We start from the raw sequence: 20,638 nt of genomic DNA on the forward strand, positions 1-20,638 counted from the left end.
GGGTTATGTACAAGAGTGGAGGAAGATGCACACAGGTAGATTACATCCTATGCAGAAGAGTCAATCTGAAGGAGACTGCAAAGTGGTGGCAGGGGAAAGTGTAGTTAAGCAGCATAGGATGGTGGTCTGTAGGATGACGTTAGAGATCAAGAAGAGGAAGAGAGTGAGGGCAGAGCCAAGGATCAAATGGTGGAAGTTGAAAAGGAAGACTGCATGGTTGAGTTTAAGGAAGAGGTGAGACAGGCACTGGATGGTAGTGAAGACTTACCAGACAGTTGGGCAACTACAGCAGATGTAGTAAGTGTGATAGCAAGAAGGGTGCTTGGCATGACATCTGGACAGAGGAAGGAGGAAAAGGAAACCTGGTGGTGGAATGAGGAAAAACAGGAGTGTATACAGAGGAAGAGGATAGCAAAGAAGAAGTGGGATAGTCACAGAGACGCAGAACGTAGACAAGAGTACAAGGAGATAAGGCACAAGGTGAAAGAGAGGTGGCGAAGGCTAAAGAAAAGACTTATGATGAATTGTATGAGAGGTTGGACACTAAGGAGGGAGAAAAGGACCTGTACCGATTGGCTAGACAGAGGGAGCAAGCTGGGAAAGATGTGCAGCAGGTTAGGGTGATAAGGGATAAAGATGGAAACGTACTCACAAGCGAGGAAAGTGTGTTGAGCAGACAGAAAGAGTACTTTGAGAGGCCGATGAATGAAGAGAACGAGAGAGAGAAGAGGTTGGATGATGTGGAGATACTGAATCAGGAAGTGCAACGGATTAGCAAAGAGGAAGTAAGGACAGCTATGAAGAGGATGAAAAATGGAAAGGCCGTTGGTCCAGATGACATACCTATGGAAGCATGGAGGTGTTTAGGAGAGATGGCAATGGAGTTTTTAACCAGATTGTTTAATGGAATCTTGGAAAGTGAGAGGATGCCTGAGGAGTGGAGAAGAAGTGTACTGGTGCAGATATTTAAGAATAAGGGGGATGTGCAGGACTGCAGCAACAACAGGGTGATAAAATTGATCTGTAGCGATAGTAGGGAGCAGGTTGAGGAGACCCTGGAGAGGTGGAGATATGCTCTAGAGAGGAGAGGAATTAAGGTCAGTAGGAACAACACAGAATACATGTGTGTAAATGAGAGGGAGGTCAGTGGAATGGTAAGGATGCGTTGGCGAAGGTGGAGGAGTTTAAATACTTGGAATCAACAGTACAGAGTAATGGGGATTGTGAAAGAGAGGTGAAAAAGAGAGTGCAGGCAGGGTGGAATGGGTGGAGAAGAGTGTCAGGAGTAATTTATGACAGACGGGTATCAGCAAGAGTGAAAGGGAAGGTCTAAAGGACAGTAGTGAGACCAGCTATGTTATATGGGTTGGAGACGGTGGCACTGACCAGAAAGCAGGAGACAGAGCTGGAGGTAGCAGAGTTAAAGATGCTAAGATTTGCACTGGATGTGACGAGGATGGATAGGATTAGAAATGAGTACATTAGAGGGTCAGCTCAAGTTGGACGGTTTGGAGACAAAGTCAGAGAGGCGAGATTGTGTTGGTTTGGACATGTGCAGAGGAGAGATGCTGGCTATATTGGGAGAAGGATGCTAAGGATAGAGCTTCCAGGGAAGAGGAAAAGTGGAAGGCCTAAGCAAAGGTTTATGGATGTGGTGAGAGAAGACATGCAGGTGATGGGTGTAACAGAGCAAGATTCAGAGAACAGAAAGATATGGAAGAAGATGATCCACTGTGGCAACTCCTAACAGGAGCAGTCGAAAGAAGAAGAAGATATACGCAGGATTGTGAGAATGGTTACAGACAACCCACAGATCACCTCCAAAGACCTGCAAGAATATCTTGCTGCAGATTGTGTATCTGTACATTGTTCTACAATTCAGCGCAATTTGCACAAAGAACATCTGTTTGGCAGGGTGATGAGAAAGAAGCCCTTTCTGCACTCACACCGCAAACAGGGTCACTTGTTGTATGCAATTGCTCATTTAGACAAAAATGTTGTTATTTTGGTCATAACAAAAAGCGCTTTGCATGACGGAAGAAGAACACTGCATTCCAAGAAAAACACCTGCTACCTACTGTCAAATTTGGTGGAGGTTCCATTATGCTGTGGGGCTGTGTGGCTAGTTCAGGGACTGGGGCCCTTGTTACAGTCGAGGGTCGGATGAATTCAACCCAATATCAACAAATTCTTCAGGATAATGTTCAAGCATCAGTTACACATTTGAAGTTTTGCAAGGGTTGGATATTCCAACAAGACAATGACCCAAAACACAGTTTGAAATCTACAAAGGCATTCATGCAGAGGGAGAAGTACAATGTTCTGGAATGGCCATCACAGTCCCCTCACTTGAATGTCATCGAAAATCTATGATGATGATTTGAAGCAGGCTGTCCATGCTCGGCAGCCATCAAATGTAACTGAACTGGAGAGATTTTGTATGGAAGAATGGTCAAAAATACCTCCATCTAGACTCCAGACACTCATCAAAGGCTATAGGAGGTGTCTAGAGGCTGTTATATTTGCAAAAGGAGGCTCAGCTAAGTATTGATGTAATATCTCTGTTGGGGTGCCCAAATTTATGCACCTGTCTAATTTTGTTATGATGCATATTGCACATTTTCTGTTAATCCAATAAACTTAATGTCACTACTGAAATACTACTGTTTCCATAAGGCATGTCATATATTAAAAGGAAGTTGCTACTTTGAAAGCTCAGCCAATGAGAAACAAAAATCCAAAGAATTAAGAGGGGTTCCCAAACATTTTCATATGACTGTATCTATCTATCTATCTATGCATAGATTCCTTAAGTGATTCCAAAAAAATAACTCTTACAATTTGAAAATTTCTGGAATTATAACCATTATCATACACGCTTTAATCAACTGTTATGTGATTTTCTTTCCATAGTTAAGCTGGTTAGAAATTTCACTTTAACAAACCTATGCATTTTAATTAAGTTAATTTTTTTATGGTCACCCCACTATTTTATTTACAAAATTTTAGTACAAGAAAAAAACAAAAACTTTTTAGTACATTTTTGAATAAAATCATTCCCTTAAAAATCATTTTTATATATTTTTTATTTCCCACTACTGTTTAATACAATCTGTATGTCCTTACAGTTTTGTTTTGCACTATGTACATTAGGCGATTCTTCTGCTTCTCTTAATTACTGTATTTATTTTACATCATCTTATACTGCAAGTATACTTATTGCTTGTATACTTCCCCCCGCAATTGTGGTATGAGAATTTCACTCTGCTATTACCATGTACGAGACAATAAAGACCTAATCTTATCTAGTCTACCACCATTACAGCTTCTATTGCTTGATTGGATCTTATGCATCTCTTTCTACCTGTCACTGGAAAACAAAAGCACGGTGGTCAGTATTGCTGCTTCACACATTCAGAGTCATATCAGTGTGAGTTCTCCTCCAGGTACTCTGTTTTTTTTCATCCCACATCCTTAAAAAACATAAATTTAATTAGATTTAATTAATTTAATTAATTCTAATTCAATTAGAAACTCCAGACTGTGGCTGGACAATGTGGTGGACTGACGTCCTGTCCAGTGCTGTTTTCGGCTTTGTGCCCTGTACTCCTTCACACCTCTGAGCTGGGTGTGCTCAAGCTATATTTTGTTATTGTTCAGTATGAGTAAATGTATTTGATTGTTGAAAAACATTCCAGATAATATTAAGCAGGTGAGGAAAGCATTTGAATAACCAGACCACTAAAAACACAAAAGAAACAGCTCATGTTGCTCTGTAAAAATGGTACAGTTGTATCTTGGGCTGCTGAATTTTTGTTACATAAATACATGTACAGTACTGTACTTATTCAATAATGGAAAACCCTTTGACAGTCACTAAATGTGGGAAATGCCTAATGTCCCCTCATTATCTTTTCTCTATGCTTAGAGAGCCCTGACATGAAAGGAATGGAGGCATGAAAGGAGATTGTTAAAATACTTTCTATTTTTATGTTTTAAGACATACAACTTATGACCAGACACGACCCTAATGGCCTTTCCTGTTTTTAAATTAAACAGGACTTTCTGCCTTCCTTCCCTGCCTGACTTTGTACAGCTTTGGTCTCCTCCTGTGTCTCCTCACTGACTGCTCTTAGCTTTTCTGATTCATTTACCTTCTCAGGTACTCCTGTTAAACCAGACACACACTCCAGCTGAGCTCACAGTCACATTAATGAATGGTTTTAGAATGTTACAAGTACAAACTTAAGTGCATTTGAAATTCTACAGCAGCCCGCTCTTAAGGCAGCCATAGACTCCAACAGCATATATGACAAAACATACCAAAGCATATTCTGAATCTAAAATTTATGATAAAGAATCCAACTAACAAAAGCAAAGGATTGTGCTTCTGTAATATAAGAAATTAAAGAATCCAGAGCTGATTATTTGGACATTACGTGTATTCCCAGTGTAGGTGAACCTGTTCCTTCACAGATCCAACAACCCAAATTTGAATTCTGCCTTCTGATGATTGTCTCTGTGCAATCTGCATGGTCTCTCTTTATCTGCATCATTTTGTGCACAGCTTTCATTCTACATCAGAAAGCCATGCACAGTAAGTTAATTGGTAACTCTAAATTGGCCCTTGTGGCTCTGTTTCCATGAATGGGGCCAGCAATGGACTGCACAGGTTCAACTGTCTTACCCCTATTGCTACCAGGATTGGCTTCAGCCCTCTATTTCTGCTTATTGGATTAAGCAGGATTGAGAATATTATGATATTACAGCAAAATGTATATAGACAGAAACTCTATACAAAATAAAGCACTATAACCAAGAGTTGTTATAATCACTAGCTTTAATATACCGCCTTTCAAACAAAGCATTATCATAAAGTGTATGCCTACATTCAACAACTAAAACTTGTTTTTCAAAGTTTAAACACTTCTCTTAGAAGTTATCATTAAAAGGCATTTGTGACAGTGTGGGTCGGCTCTTTGCTCCCTCTTCATTTTCTTTACGAAGCCTCTTGAACCCGACACTGTTTATAACGTAACCGGATGAGAATGGCTGATGAGAATAAAACACATATGAAGCAAGGGGAAGGTACAAAGTGCTCAGTGCTTTTATTGAAAACAAATCAAAATGTTCCAAAAGTGCAGTGCTAAAAAAATAGTTCAATAAATAAAGGATCCAATTAAGTGGAGGTTAAAATCAAAATAAAAAATGCATCCATTAAAACGAGTTTAAAACCAACTGACAGGAAACTATCCTTTTTAAAAACCTGGTGCCTTGATCTTTTAACTGCTTATCCCATGCGGGTCTTGCAGCAGAGGAGTTACCCTAACAGCAGACGCCGCTGACCTTCCTCAGGTCCGGGTCCCTGCCGTACCATGGCTACGACAGGCTCCCTTTTTGGACCTCGGCTTGGGTCCCCAATGGCCAAGGCACTCAGACTAGGGCTCTCCTCTCAAGCCTCCTTGACCCCTGCTGCCTTACCAGTCTTCTGCAGTGTGCTACCTAAACTCTCAGTCACTCTCGCTCCTCATTGCAGCTCAGCCGGAGTGACCCATTCCAATTGCCCCCCTGTGTACCTGCCACACACTCCTCTTAGGGGGTCACTTCCCAGCTGCCTAATTTATCTCCCTCATGCCTGGTCTCTTCAGCTCGCTCACTCCCACACCGGCTCATTCCACCTCCTACCTTCTTCTCTCCTGAACCTCCATCTTTTCTTCTTGTTTTCCTTTCTCAGTTCCTCCCTTCTCACAATTCCCTTTTAAACTGCGGATGTGGCACAGCTGAGGTAATGAGCAGCTCCCAGTGTCAGTTAGTGCAAAGGTGTAGGATCGTCCGCGACCCTAAGTGCAGCGGCATCTGCTCCCGTATCTCACACGGGAACCACTCACTACACTGCCACAAACGCACAAAGACCCCCACACAAAGACGCGAGTGTGGAGATTATTTATTTAAACTACGGGGCTCTGGGTTTGCTTAACCGCATATACAATTTAAAAAGATTGTTATTTTCATGGGAATTGTTACATATGCATTATTTTCACTTTTACTTTAAAACTATTCAATAAGGGCGCGCACAAAAAGGCGAGCTTCAAAAGAGCGACCTCAATTGGGCGGGGCGAATAAAGGCAAACGCAACAAAATTATTACAGAAAATTTATTAGATAAAGGCAATGATTGAACGTATAAAAAGGCAAAAGCAAGAATATTAAAACATCCAATTAATTAATGCAAGAACTTCTAACGAACTATTTCTAAAGCTCTCTATATTTCGTTGTTTTCTGCTCTTACACATATTACTAGATATTTTATTATTATCTACTATTATTATCTATCTATTATTATCTGAATTATCTATGAACGCCTTTATTTGCTGCGCTCAATTGAGGTCGCCCTTTTGAAGCTCGCCTTTATTTACGTGCGCCTTTATTCGCCGTGCCCAATTGAGGTGACCCTTTTGAAGTTCGCATTTTTGTGTGCACCCTTATTGAAGGATACCAGTAAAAACAGTATTTGGAATTAACTTTTCTTCAGGATCGCATTGAAATTTGATTCCGTGTTTGGACTTACATCATGACAACAGAACGTATAACTGCCCATGAGTGAATATCATTTCTTTCTCTCTAATAAATAAACCAACTTTTCCGAATGTTTGTCCATGTGATTTGTTAATTGTCATAGCAAAAGATATTCTCATGGGAAACTGTAAACTTTTTAATATGAATGACATATCAAGATCTCCTTTTGAATCGTGCTTTGCTTTTGGATATACTGTACATGAATATCAACTCCGTCTTTTGAAACTGTTATCACTGACAATTCATCACCTGTTGGTTTATTATAAATATGACCATGATCTTTCTGATTCATATAGAAATCCAAGAAAATTTCTTTGTGTTTTGCAGATAAGTTTTGTGTAAAGTGAAATACTTTTGGACATATGGATTTGTACCCATTATTGGCTGTATAATTTCTAATACATCTGATCGTTTAACTCTTTCAATTCTATGTTGCATCGCATCTCCGTGATCATAAATATACACCTGACTGAATTGTGGTTTCTTCAAAATAAACTTGTCGTAACTTTAATTGTTGCGGGACCACAGATTCTCATAACGTATGGTTCATTATTGTGTAAAATCTATGCTTTGAGCATTGAATGATATGAACACAAACAGATTATTGTAGATTTGGATATTTTGCCTGTAGTGTTTGTGGATTTCACTTTCAACAAACAACAAATTTTTTAATTCTCGCGGATATGCCTCTTCATTGGAAAGAAACACTACTTTTCCCTGATGGCAATATGAATTAGATGATATACTGATATACTTAAGTCTCCAACTTAAACTTTAAAGCCTTACAATATCTACATACTTCTGACATATCACATACTGTATGTCCATATATTCGATCTCTTTTTGCTGTTCCATTATTTCACCAAGTAATAATTTCCATTTGTTAGCGCTAATTCAGTCTTTACTACTGTTTTTTGATACTTTCGAATTCCACTGCTTTCATAATCTCTAACCTGTTCTGCATGTGCATCACACAAACGTTTTTGAACGTCTTTACGAATTTTTATTTTGTCTTTTACTCTTTGGCTTTTAGAGTCATATCCATCCATCCATTTTCCAACCCGCTGAATCCGAACACAGGGTCACGGGGGTCTGCTGGAGCCAATCCCAGCCAACAATCCCTGGCAGGGTGCCAACCCACCGCAGGACACACACAAACACACCTACACACCAAGCACACACTAGGGCCAATTTAGAATCGCCAATCCACCTAACCTGCATGTCTTTGGACTGTGGGAGGAAACCGGAGCACCCGGAGGAAACCCACGCAGACATGGGGAGAACATGCAAACTCCACGCAGGGAGGACCCGGGAAGTGAACCCGGGTCTCCTAACTGTGAGACAGCAGCGCTACCACTGCGTCACCGTGCCGCCCCTTTTAGAGTCATATGAAAAAGTTAATTCTTTGGATTTTTGTTTATCATTGGCTGAGGATCAAAGTAGCAACTTCCTTTTAATATATGACATGCCTTATGGAAGCAGTAGTATTTCAGTAATAACATTAAGTTTATTGGATTAACAGAAAATATGCAATATGCATCATAACAAAATTAGACAGGTGCATAAATTTCGGCACCCCAACAGAGATGTTACATCAATATTTAGTTGAGCCTCCTTTTGCAAATATAACAGCCTCTAGATACCTCCTGTAGCCTTTGATGAGTGCCTGGATTGTAGATGGAGGTATTTTTAACCATTCTTCCATACAAAATCTCTCCAATTCAGTTAAATTTGATGGCTGCCGAGAATGGACAGCCTGCTTCAAATCATACCATAGATTTTCGATGATATTCAAGTGAGGGGACTGTGATGGCCATTCCAGAACATTGTACTTCTCCCTCTGCATGAATGCCTTTGTAGATTTTGAACTGTGTTTTGGGTCATTGTCCTGTTGGAATATCCAACCCCTGCGTAACTTCAACTTTGTGACTGATGCTTGAACATTATCCTGAAGAATTTGTTGATATTGGGTTGAATTCATCCGACCCTCAACTTTAACAAGGGCCCCAGTCCCTGAACCAGCCACATAGCCCCACAGCATGATGGAACCTCCACCAAATTTGACAGTAGGAAGCAGGTGTTTTTCTTGGAATGCGGTGTTGTTCTTCCGCCAGCGCTTTTTGTTATGATCAAATAACTCAATTTTTGTCTCATCAGTCCAAAGCACTTTGTTCCAAAATTAATCTGGCTTGTCTAAATGAGCATTTGCATACATCAAATGACTGTTTGTGGAGTGAGTGCAGAAAAGGCTTCTTTCTCAACACCCTGCCATACAGATGTTCTTTGTGCAAATTGCACTGAATTGTAGAACGATGTACAGATACACCATCTGCAGCAAGATGTTCTAGCAGGTCTTTGGAGGTGACCACCTTAAATACCTTTTCTCATGATTGGACACACCTGACTATGAAGTTCAAGGGTTAACAAGCTAATCCAACCAATTTGGTGTTGCAAGTAATCAGTATTGAGCAGTTACATGCATTCAAATCAGCAAAATTACAAGGGAACCCAAATTTTTGCACAACTAGTTTTTCACATTTGACTTAATTTCATGGAACTAAATACTGCTTCACTAAAAGTCTTTGTTTAGAAAACACCCCAGTACTCAGATGTTCCTAGAAAATGAAAGACATACCATTGTTATCTTTTTGGTTGAAAGTGGAGTAAATTATTATGCAGGCTGAGAGGGGTTCCCAAACTTTTTCATACAGACAGACAGACAGATCTTTATTTATCAACAGAGGGAAATCTGGCTTTTTACAGAAGTTCCTTTAAATAAATAAATTAATAAATGGGTAGATAAGTAAATAAATAAATATACACACACATTATGGTCTGAACACACACTGGAATTACTATAAATGAAGAAAAAATCAAAAGCTGTTATTAAAGAAAATGGCTTAACAAAAACAGTTGATACATTTTAAGTACACTTCAACACTGTCTGGTGAAGAAAAATAGTAAGAAGCCATTTAATTAAAAAGTGGTTAATACCATTATGAAAGCATGATTCCAGTCAAGTTGTAATGATATTAGTTTACAATACAAAATACATAATGGTTATCAAAATATAGGAAACTCAAAACAAAGTTTTTGTAATAATGTTAAATTTTAATAATATTTTATATAATAAACATTGTGGGCGGCACGGTGGCGCAGTGGGTAGCGCTGCTGCCTCGCAGTTGGGGGACCTGGGGACCCGGGTTCGCTTCCCGGGTCCTCCCTGCGTGGAGTTTGCATGTTCTCCCCGTGTCTGCGTGGGTTTCCTCCGGGTACTCCGGTTTCCTCCCACAGTCCAAAGACATGCAGGTTAGGTGGATTGGCGATTCTAAATTGGCCCTAGTGTGTGCTTGGTGTGTGGGTGTGTTTGTGTGTGTCCTGCGGTGGGTTGGCACCCTGCCCTGGATTGGTTCCTGCCTTGTGCCCTGTGTTGGCTGGGATTGGCTCCAGCAGACCCCCGTGACCCTGTGTTCGGATTCAGCGGGTTGGAAAATGGATGGATGGATGGATAATAAACATTCTTAAAGGAACAAAAGTTTTGTTTCAATTTGCAAATGCTGATAGCAAGGTTCAGCTTTTTTTAGCACTTCTACCAGATATCTTCATTGTTTTAGGTTTTGTATTCCAAACCTTTGAACATGCTCCAAAAGTGCATGTGTGTGTTTCAGGGGTGTGTGTTGGGGTCCTCCCATTTCCTAAAGACATGCATGTTTGACTTTTCCATCCGTCATTTCTTTTTCTGACTTGTGGGAACCATTGCCGTTCCTAGCATCTTTGGAAAGAAGGATGGGAAACCACCTTAGACAGAAAATGGCGCACAAATAGGCTTCTGGTGACTCAATGGCTTTCATACACAGCACAAAGCAATTCAAGGGATATGAAAATGGCATTGAGTATTTGTGGTGCAGGATCTGTAACTTATTCTTATTCAGCTTTCTTAAACATAACATTGTTGAAAGTATATCCAATACAGCGCTATCCAATAATTAACATTAGAAAAATATCTATTAATACAAAAGAACCAATGCTAGTATAAAATTAGTATCAATATTACCATATGAAAGGAGAAAAAAAATTGAAATATATTCCCCATCCAGCTAGCAATATTAATTAAAACACAGTATTTTGATAAATTGTATAAATAAGTAAGAGCTTATTTATTGCATAACAGGAACATGAATGGTACGTGATGGCAAAAAGATCTGGAGCTTGCTACAATTGTGACTAGGAATGACTAAGAAAATAAAAGGAAATTTTGAAGAACTGTCTACTGTGTGTGTGTGTCACAGTGAAGCTAACATGTTAAAAAAAATTCCAATTTGCAAATTAACATAACTCAATAAATTGAAGATATGTCATGGGGCATTGCACTACAGCAATAGAAGAACACTGCGTAAACTGGAGACTGAAAGTCAGAGCTCCCAGGGTTCAGATGTGCTCTTTCAGTTGATCTGGCGATTGGGTTTACTATTGAAACTTAATGCATTTGCCAGTTTAGTCGAATACAGTTTGATTTAACATCAATAGGCTACTTTCAGCTATTGGTATCTCTGGTGCTGCTCTTTCTTGGCTCACATCATACCTCAGTGATCGCCAGTATTACGTCTTCATTAGGGAATACAAATCTGCCACTACTCACTCACACAAGGTATCCCTCAAGGGTCAGTTCTGGGTCCAATCCTCTTTAACATCTATATCCTCCCATTAGGTGAGATTATTCGTCGGTATAGTTTAAGCTTCCACAGCTGTGCCGATGACACACAACTTTATGTCGGTGTTGATGCAACTGCAACATCTTCACCTGTTGCCCTGACTGACTGCATTCGGGAAATCAATCATTGGATGAAAGATAATTTTTTACAACTCAGTCCTGATAAAACAGAAATCTTATTATTTAGTACCAAATCTGTCCTCTCTACCCTTCGTGGACTAAAAATTGACGTCGATGGGATCCTGGCTGAACCCTCAGCATCAGTCCATAATTTGGGTGTCATCTTTGATCAGCTCCTTACTTTTCAATCACACATTAGCTCAATAGTACAGACAGCTTTTTTTCATCTTCGCAACATTGCTCATCTGCATTCTTACCTCATTGTGAAGGAGACTGAAACACTCATTCATGCTTTCATCACTACCCGTCTGGACTATTGAAATGCATTGTTTTATGGCTTACCAACTAAGTATATCAATAGATTACAGTATGTTCAGAATTCTGCTGCTCGTTTACTTACACACACTAAAAAAATCTGCTCACATCACTCCTGTCCTCTGTGATTTGCATTGGTTACCAGTTTCTTCAAGAATCAAATATAAAATTATTCTTCTCACCTTTAAAGCCCTTCATGGTTTTTAGCCCCTCATTATCTGGAAGCTGCTGCTTCCTTATACTTTTTTGGTTTAAGAAGGTACATTCACATTTGGAAACTTTTACGTAACATTACATGGTTTATGAAATATATTCCTAAATTCTCAAATGTTTCAAAAAGTTGTAACTAAGAATTTGCTTATGAAAGATTTAAATCTATTGAAATATTAAGAATTGTGCCCATGAATGATCTATTACACAACTTCAAACTGTAGTTATGAAGTTCCTTGACTCTAATTTCTAATGTCTAACTACCTGTATATGCTGTGATGTTGTTGTGTACTCCAAACGTAAGTCACTATGTTTGCTGATTATCATTTCAAATCTACATTTTAACAAATTTATGGGAAATCAGAAAATATTTGTCTACAGTATTGTAATATCTGGGCCTCACTGAAACACCTCCATCAGGTAATCTCTTAATTTCCTTTTGCTTAAACTAAAAAGGTTCAACTCCTTTACTCTTTTGTCATAAGTCACCCAATGCATTCATAGAATCAGCCTCTGGACTTTGTCTAGAGCTGCTATGTCTTTTTTGTAGCCCAGAGACCAAACCTGCACACAGTACTTCATATGACACCCACCAATGCATTATAAAGCTTGAGCTGACACCAGGACCTGAGAAGAAATTTGATGCCTACAAACTGCTAAGATGTGGTGGAGCCTTGGTGAATAAATGGCATTAATGGAGCCATGTTGAATATTGTGGCATTCTGGATGGAGATGCATGACATGATGGGCTTTGTGAGTGCTGGAAGAAGTAACACAGGACAGGAACGTGGCCATAACAGTGGGAGTTAAAGTGAGATTTGAAACATCCCTAGGCCATAACTACAAGAGTAATACTGAGAGTTGCAGCAGGTCTTAGGTTGGCAAGGTTCAACTAAATGGTTCTGTGAAGCAGTCTTTACAAAATTAATTTGTTCCTTGTGTCTGATGTTGCAAGAAAATAGTCTAACCCAGGAAACCATGAACTAGTTTAAATCAGTTTGATGGTGGATGGCATGGCTGTTTTTGGCTCGTAAAATAATGACATTGCAATTAAATACACATGGTAAGCGAGAAAACAAATAGGCTGTGACATTCAAGTGATGATTGATTGGTATTAACAGGGCCAAAGTGTGCCTAGAAAACATTCCCCACACAATACACTATCACCACCTGCCTGGACTGTTGACACAAAGCAAGTTTGGTGCATAGATTATGCTATTGGTGTCACAATTTGCCCCAGCCATCTGTTTCCCTCGACAGAAATCAAGATTCATTAAACCAAGCTATGTTTTTTCTAGTCTTCAGCAGTCTAGTTTTGGGGATCCTGTGCCCAATGCAGTCTCAGCCTTGGCTGTTGAGAGTAAAACCAAACATGATTGAAGGTATAGTCTGTCTCACGTTTTGACATTTTGTGCATTCTGAGTTACTTGTAGTCACTCTTTTAGCTTGAACCAGACTGGCCATTCTTCATTGACCTCTGTTTCCAACAGAACTGTCGATCACTAGGTGTTTATTATTTTTTGTATAAGAAAATTCCATGAGATCAGCATTTACAGTAATACTCAAATCAGCCCGTCTGGCACTAACGTTCATACTACAGTTGAAATCACTGAGATCATATTTTTCTGGTGTTTGATATGAACATTAACTGAAGTACTGTACCTGACCTGTATCTGCATGATTTTATTGAATGCTCTTCTGCCACATGGTTGTCTGAATACATAATTGTATGGATAAGCAGGTGTTCCAAAAATTTGCTCAGTTAGAGAATGTTGATTTTATTTCTTTATTATATAATTTCATGTAGTGTCCGCAGTACAGTTGTACAGCCTTTGACCTTGTCATGTTTCTTTATTTCCTTCCACAGAAAGAAAAGAAAGTAAATGGAGAAAATTCTCCTTTAATGTCTCTTCCTTGCAATTCCTTCTGGCAGTATACTGATCATCAGCAGAATGCAAATCCCACTAGCCACTCACAAGGTAATATTTAGTATGGCCTTTGAAGAGAAGCTGCAAAGAGCAAACAAACTTCCTTGCTATTAAAAGATGAGGCTGTAAAAGTACATGGAGTCCATTTAAAATTTACTAGAAAATATGCATTGTAGTGGAAGTATGCACAGAAATCCATGTTGTACGGTATTATTTGGGTCCAGCCCAGAATTGAGTTCCCATGTACAATATTCATCAGTCCCCTTGGACTTCACCTCAGTTCATTTTGATATAACACAGTAAGTCATCTTTACATTATGCAAATAATTTAGTTTTTTGCTTTTGATTAAAAGCATAATTGACTAATGTTTCTCAGGGTCAACTAAAGCTTTATTCCTAGTTCATTCTTTATATTTCTGCCCTTAGCGGCCACTAAAAAAATGAGAAGTCAAGCAAAATGACCTTTTATTGGCTAACTGAACAGATTACAATATGCAAGCTTTTAAAGCAGCTCATGCCCCTTCTTTTGCTATGCAAAACTTTTTAGCGATCGTTTACTGTATATTTCACACTCAGAACGTATTCGTGCAAGGATCATGGCTGCCACGTGTTCCCAGCATTCATTTGACGCGTCCTCTGAGCAGGTCCTCAGAAATTAACGGGACGCATGCGCGAGTTGCAGTACCAGCAAAAAGTCGGGGGGCACAGTGTGATAAACGTTGGACTGTGACATCAGAGTCTCTGTTTACTACCTATATGTGACAGAAAGCCTCTATGCAGATCCTACAGGATCAATGTGCACGCTTCAATGTTTGATGAATGGTTTGATGTGGTGAAGCAAAATGCCGACATACAGATGCAGTCATGGTGCTTTTATATTCAAGTGTCGCATATTCCCGATCGTAATGACACAATAGATTTTAAAAGTTTCACATACCATCTTTTGTGCCGTCTTTTTTTTTGCAACTTCACAAAAGCAACATAATGTACAACACTGTATTTGAGCCACAGAGAAAAAAAAATAAGGACATGGTGAAAACATGTATTTTGTGATTAAAGTGGAAATTTTGACTTTAATCTCAAAACGTCCACTTTAACCTTGTAGTTTACTTTATCATTAAAGCAGACCGTCATAAACGTCATCCCAGTTTTTAATCGCTACGAGCTTCTTGGACCTGACAGCAGCGGCAAGCAGCAATAGATCACCACACAGAAAACATTAAATGTATGATATGCTATAAATTTAGAATCTTTAGATTTATACTTTATATCACTTTCATGATGAAATGCATTAAAGTATGTATGTTACATTTTGCAGGTAAATTGTTAATTTCGTTTAAATAATGAATACTGTTAATAATTACACACATGGGAGTGACATGGTGGCGGAGCGGTAGCACAGCTGTCTTGCAGGTATTCCCTGCCTGGAGTTTGCATGTTTTTCTGCTGGGTTTCCTTCCAAAGATATGCAGATTTGGTGACACTAAAATAACGCTAGTGTATGTGAGCATGCTTGTATTCACCTTGCGATAAGCTGATGCCCCATCTAGGGATTGTTTCTGCCTTGTGCCCAATACTAGCTGGAATGGGCACATCCCTGGATTGATGGATTTAATCATTAAACATCCTTTTCAGAAATATTGCGAAAAGGTGTCATCGGAATTTAATGGGTGTTCCCGGATAATTCACAACAGAGAAGCCGAACCAGTTCTCACAATGATAACATCTCGCAATTCCACCTACTGGATTCCTCCAAATTTACGTAAAGTACGCACGCAAGTATAAACAGTAAAACACTTGTGTAGCAGGAGCGTCCGCTGCAGCATGCATTGCGTGAAGTATAAACCCGGTCTAACTCTTCAGTCACACAAGGGGAGGTGGACGTGATTTAGAGTAACTTGGATGCTTCTTTGCTTGAGAATTGTGTGGCTTATGTCTGCGACAACCCACTTTGAGCTCCCCTGAATTCTGTTGTTTCCTTTTGAATATCTCTCTAAATATTAGCGTCTTTTGACCTGCTGTTTTGTCTCTTGACTCTCAAATTTTGTTTATTTGTTCAACTTCTTGCATGTTTTTTGATTCTGTTTTTGGATTTGGTCATTGTTTCTACTGCTGTTTTGTGTCTGACTGCTTGTCTGTTTTTTATTTTAGATTTGCATTTAAGAATTACTGACTTCTTCACCTAAGTATCTTTGCTTACCTGATTTTTTTTATTTGGTTTTAAGGATTACAGATTTTGTTAAAATAAATAAGAGTCGGTACTAATCTGGCAAGATTAAACTTTTAACAAAATTTTACAAAGCCTTCTAAATTAATTATAAAACCAAAACAATCATTTTCAAAATGATATAACACATCTAAAAACATTTTTTTCTATTATAATAAAAAAATACAGGGATAAGACAAGACTTTTTAGACTTTTTCAGAGAGATACTTTCACATCCCGTGAGATGAGACTTTATGCCAAGAGAATTAACCACGTCCGGGGCCGGAAATAAAAGACAAATAGTAGATGACAAAGAAGAACGTCGTAAAGAATTCAGAAATGTTGGTGCGATACACATGCAGAGCAGGTTAGAGATAACGAAAGTACTAAAATTCGAAAGTCTTAAAAAAATGATAGTAAAGATCGCATTAGCACAAACAAATGGAAATTATTACTCTGTGAAATAATGAAACAGCGAAAAGAGATCGAATATATTGGTCGGATTTAAACTTTAAGTCAGAGACTTGTAGATCGTCTAATTCATGTTGTCGTCCGGGAAAAGTAGCGTATCCATGAGAATTAAAAGATTTGTTGTTTGATGAAAGTGAAATCCAAATACGCGAGCGGCAGAGATGTGAAGTGGCTGGCGCGTAGCACAGGCCAGGGGGGTTGGTGAGTGAAGCGAGCAGGGGGTCCTAGTGTTTTAAAAATATTTTCGTGCAGTCTACCCTTGAGTAGTTGCAGTATTACATATTGGTTCTGAATTGATATTGAGCTATTAGTATGAGGCTTTATTTGTGGGAAGACTGAGAGAAGAGGCGTATCAGGGTCAGGAAAGAGAAACAAAATGTAAAATCTTCTGCACAGTGTCAAAGCTAAACTGAGAAGCAAAAATCAATGTCAAAAAAATCACAGACAAGAGTTGAAACCAAACAGAAACTAAGCAGAGAGAATAATTAATCACAAAATCAAGCATCAAAAATGAATTTTGGAATCTGTAAACTCAGATCTCTTGGCTGATCTTTTAAACCAGGGGTGTCGAACTCCAGGCCTGGAGGGCCACAGTGGCTGCAGGTTTTCATTCTGACCCTTTTCCTAATCAATGATCAGTTTTCACTGCTAATTAACTTCTTTTCCCTTCATTTTAATAGCCCTGATTTTAAGGATTCAGTCCCCTGAATTTATCTCTTTCTTCATTAAATGGCAGCCGAAATTAAATGAAATGTGAAATGAGCTAACGGATGACCAGTAAACCAATTTCACTCCAACCAATCTCTTAAAGAGAAGCTGATTCTTGTTGTTAATTAAACCCGTTATTTAATTCAATGGTTTGTTGCTGCTCTCTTTCTGCCACAGCAGACATTTCCAAAACTGTTGATTTTTCTGTTTTTTCTAAGAACACTGTCAAAATGTTTTGGTGACCTGAACAATCAACCTTACCAAGACCATCACCTTTCTTTATTTTTCGATAATGTGTGATGGGCACAGGTAAGATGGTCATGTGGCAGCTTGTTTTGCATCTCGTTACTGTTTGTCTGCTAATCAAGGAAAAAGAAACAACTAAGAGGCATGAGTCCAGTTAGTTAGCAGCAAAAACTGGTCACTAATGAAGAAGATGGTTAGAATGAAAACCTGCAGCCACTGCGGCCCTCCAGGACTGGAGTTCGATACGTGTGTTTTAAACCCTCTCACATCATTATCACAGATTACGTCCTCTGAGGGTACACTCCTAATAATACGGGAGCTGCTTTAACAGCAGGAAGGCAAAATAGCAGCAATTGTAAATAACCAAGACGGTGGCGAAAATGGAACAACATAATTCATACCAACAGTCATAAATCAAGTCTGAAAACAAGAAAACTAATGGATGATTCAGAAGCTAGGTCTCAATAAACCTCAAAAGTGAGTGTTCAACCTTGTAAATGCATGAAAATTAATAAATAACCCATTCATAATAGACCTACACAAACTTTATCTGTCATTATGAAGTGCCATAGCTAGTTTGCTCCTAACAAAAACAACCATGTCATGCAGGCTTAAGAATGTAAGATGTGAAAGTGACAGCATAATTGAAAATTCACAATTGCATGGTGCAATCCATTACATAGAAATGGAAAAAACAAATCTATGAATGTCATCAGAAGGGGTCTCTCTCTATAACTGAGTCATCAGATAAACATGACAGTGGTCATCACACTTGGAGGTGTGTCATAATTCCAAAGCCTTTCACGTGTCAGATGGGAAAAATTGTGAATGTGACATCAATACCCTACATTTGCTCCACTTTGTGTTAAGATTGCTAAGTGTTTTCATTAATTTTTACATATACCTCTTTGGTACACCCTCTCTCACTTTCTTGGCTCATCTAACAACTATAAAGGGAAATCTTGTTCAACACCTGATTTCTCTTCATACTGCACACTGTCCTGGTCCCTTAGACTTAAAGACCTTGCATAATTGGAATTATTAGCTGTCAGAATTAATGATGCTGCACAATGTGTCGTGGTGAGAGGTGTTGTTCAAGCTACCAAAGGGCTCTCTCCAGTCAGTTAAAACTGAGATTATATCTTAATGAGCAATAAGTTGAGCAATTTCACACTGTAGAATTTGCAAAGATGGTAACCTGCAGAGAGTTTTACTGAAAGGCCATTGTTGTAATTTCAGCCTAAGGTGCAATTACAAAATATTAACTCAGTGGAGTGGGTACTTATGAATTCATTTATCTTTTTATTTATTCTTAGTTTAAATGGAAGGTCTCAAATCTGCCTTTTGCTGCTGGGATAGTGAAACTTACAATCAAGATGCATCAAACTTCACTAAGAAAATAAAGCTAAAAAAGCAGCTTTGACGTGTGAAAAATTATTCTGTCCTAGAAAATGTTAGTCATACAAGCAATTTACATGATAATACAATCACCTACTGGGAGAAAATTACTCAGCAATGACACAAGGGATTTGCTTTCATGTTACTTTCTATTATATGTTATATAATAAATGGGAATGTTGGGTAAAGTATAATTTTCCTTTTTATGTTTCTCAATTGCTAGATGGAATATATTACAATATTTAAACATATTCTAAATTCCTCATCACAAAACAATCATGAAATATAAATCAATCAATCGTGTATAGCTCCTTTCATGATGACCTATCTTGCATATAAACACTACATAATCATCACACTTCAATGTACTTCACATAAACAATTATAGTATATTAATAATACGTTTTCTAGACAGTTCATATTACAAACCACAGCACATAGTTTCTCTAATTATTCTTAGCAAAGGACTTTCTAAAACTGAATCATCTTTTTTATTGTGTCTTTCTTTGGTCATCTGATTTTCAGAAAGCATTTGATGAGGTCCCACATTAGAGGTTGGTCATCAAACAAAAAGAAGTGAGAGCTGAGAATGTTGAGTGTAGACGGATGCAGAATCCGTTCAGTCACAGAAAGCAGGGATATATGGTTTGAGGAATCCTATCAGAATTGAATGAATCCCTCAGGGGTCAGTGCTATTTTTTAATACAGGGCTATTCAAGATGAAATAGCAGATTTCAAAAATGTATTTCAAACAAACTGTATAAGACAGAAGCACATTCCACATATCACTGGACAGAGGAAAGTTCAAAGTTTAAAAATTCAAGTTTGGAATGCAAGATGGTGCCCCACCTCATTTCCACTTGGAGGTCCAGCATTACCTGAACGACACCATTCCAGGACGATGAATTGGAAGAGGTGTACAACAAGATCTTGCTCATCGTCTCTTGCCACCCAGGTCTCCAGACCTTACCCTCTACCATTTTAATCTATGGGGGTACATTAAAGAAAGAGTGTTTGTTCCACCTATGCCCACTGATCTTCAAGATCTGCAACATCAAATTGAGGAAGCTGTGAATACAGTAACTAGGGACCAGTTAACTCATGTGTGGCAAGAAATGGTCTACCGTTTTGATGTTTGTCACGCTACACATGGTGCCCATGTTGACTGCATGCAACCTCAAGGAGCATAGGACCAAACTTTGACCTATCCTCTATCTAGTGATGTGTGGAATGTGTTTCTGTCTTATACAGTTTGTTTGAAATACATTTTTGCAATCTGCTCTTTCATTTTGAATAGCTCTGTATATACTGTATATAAATGATATAGACAAGAATATAAATAACAAGCTTGTTAAATTTGCAGATGATACCAAGCTAAGTGGATTGGCAGATCATCTAGAATCTGCTGAATCATTACAGTGGGACTTGGACAGCATACAGGCTTGGGAAGATTTGTGGCAGATGAAATTTAATGTAATAAAAATGTAAAGTATGTATTACACGTAATGTAGAAAGTAAAAATATTAGGTTTGAATACCTAACAAATCGAAAGTACACCTTATGAGAAAGATTTAGGAGTTATAGTGGACTCGACACTATTAACTACCAGACAATGTTTAGAAGCCACTAAGAAGCCTAACAGAATGTTAGATTATCTAGCATGATATGCAGAGTTCAAGTCCAAGGAGGCTATGCTCAAGCTTTATAATGCATTGGTGAGGTGTCATCTGAAGTACTGTGTGCAGGTTTG

General features: G+C 38.6%; 1 protein-coding gene across 2 annotated transcripts in view; it reads left to right on the top strand.

Moving 5' to 3' along the window:
- Nucleotides 1–20,638, top strand: part of LOC114658587 (docking protein 5-like) — a 96,877-nt gene that overhangs the window by 69,431 nt on the left and 6,808 nt on the right. Inside the window, exon 7 of one of the 2 annotated variants that reach the window (XM_028810611.2) lies at nt 13,799–13,910. The exons of the other annotated variant lie outside the window; for it this stretch is intronic. Coding sequence (XP_028666444.1) covers nt 13,799–13,910 — 112 coding nt within the window. The remainder of the gene's footprint in view (nt 1–13,798; nt 13,911–20,638) is intronic. 2 annotated transcript variants of the gene reach the window in all.

This window comes from Erpetoichthys calabaricus, chromosome 10 (genome assembly GCF_900747795.2).
Source record: "Erpetoichthys calabaricus chromosome 10, fErpCal1.3, whole genome shotgun sequence".
NCBI classification, from domain to species: Eukaryota; Metazoa; Chordata; class Cladistia; order Polypteriformes; family Polypteridae; genus Erpetoichthys; species Erpetoichthys calabaricus.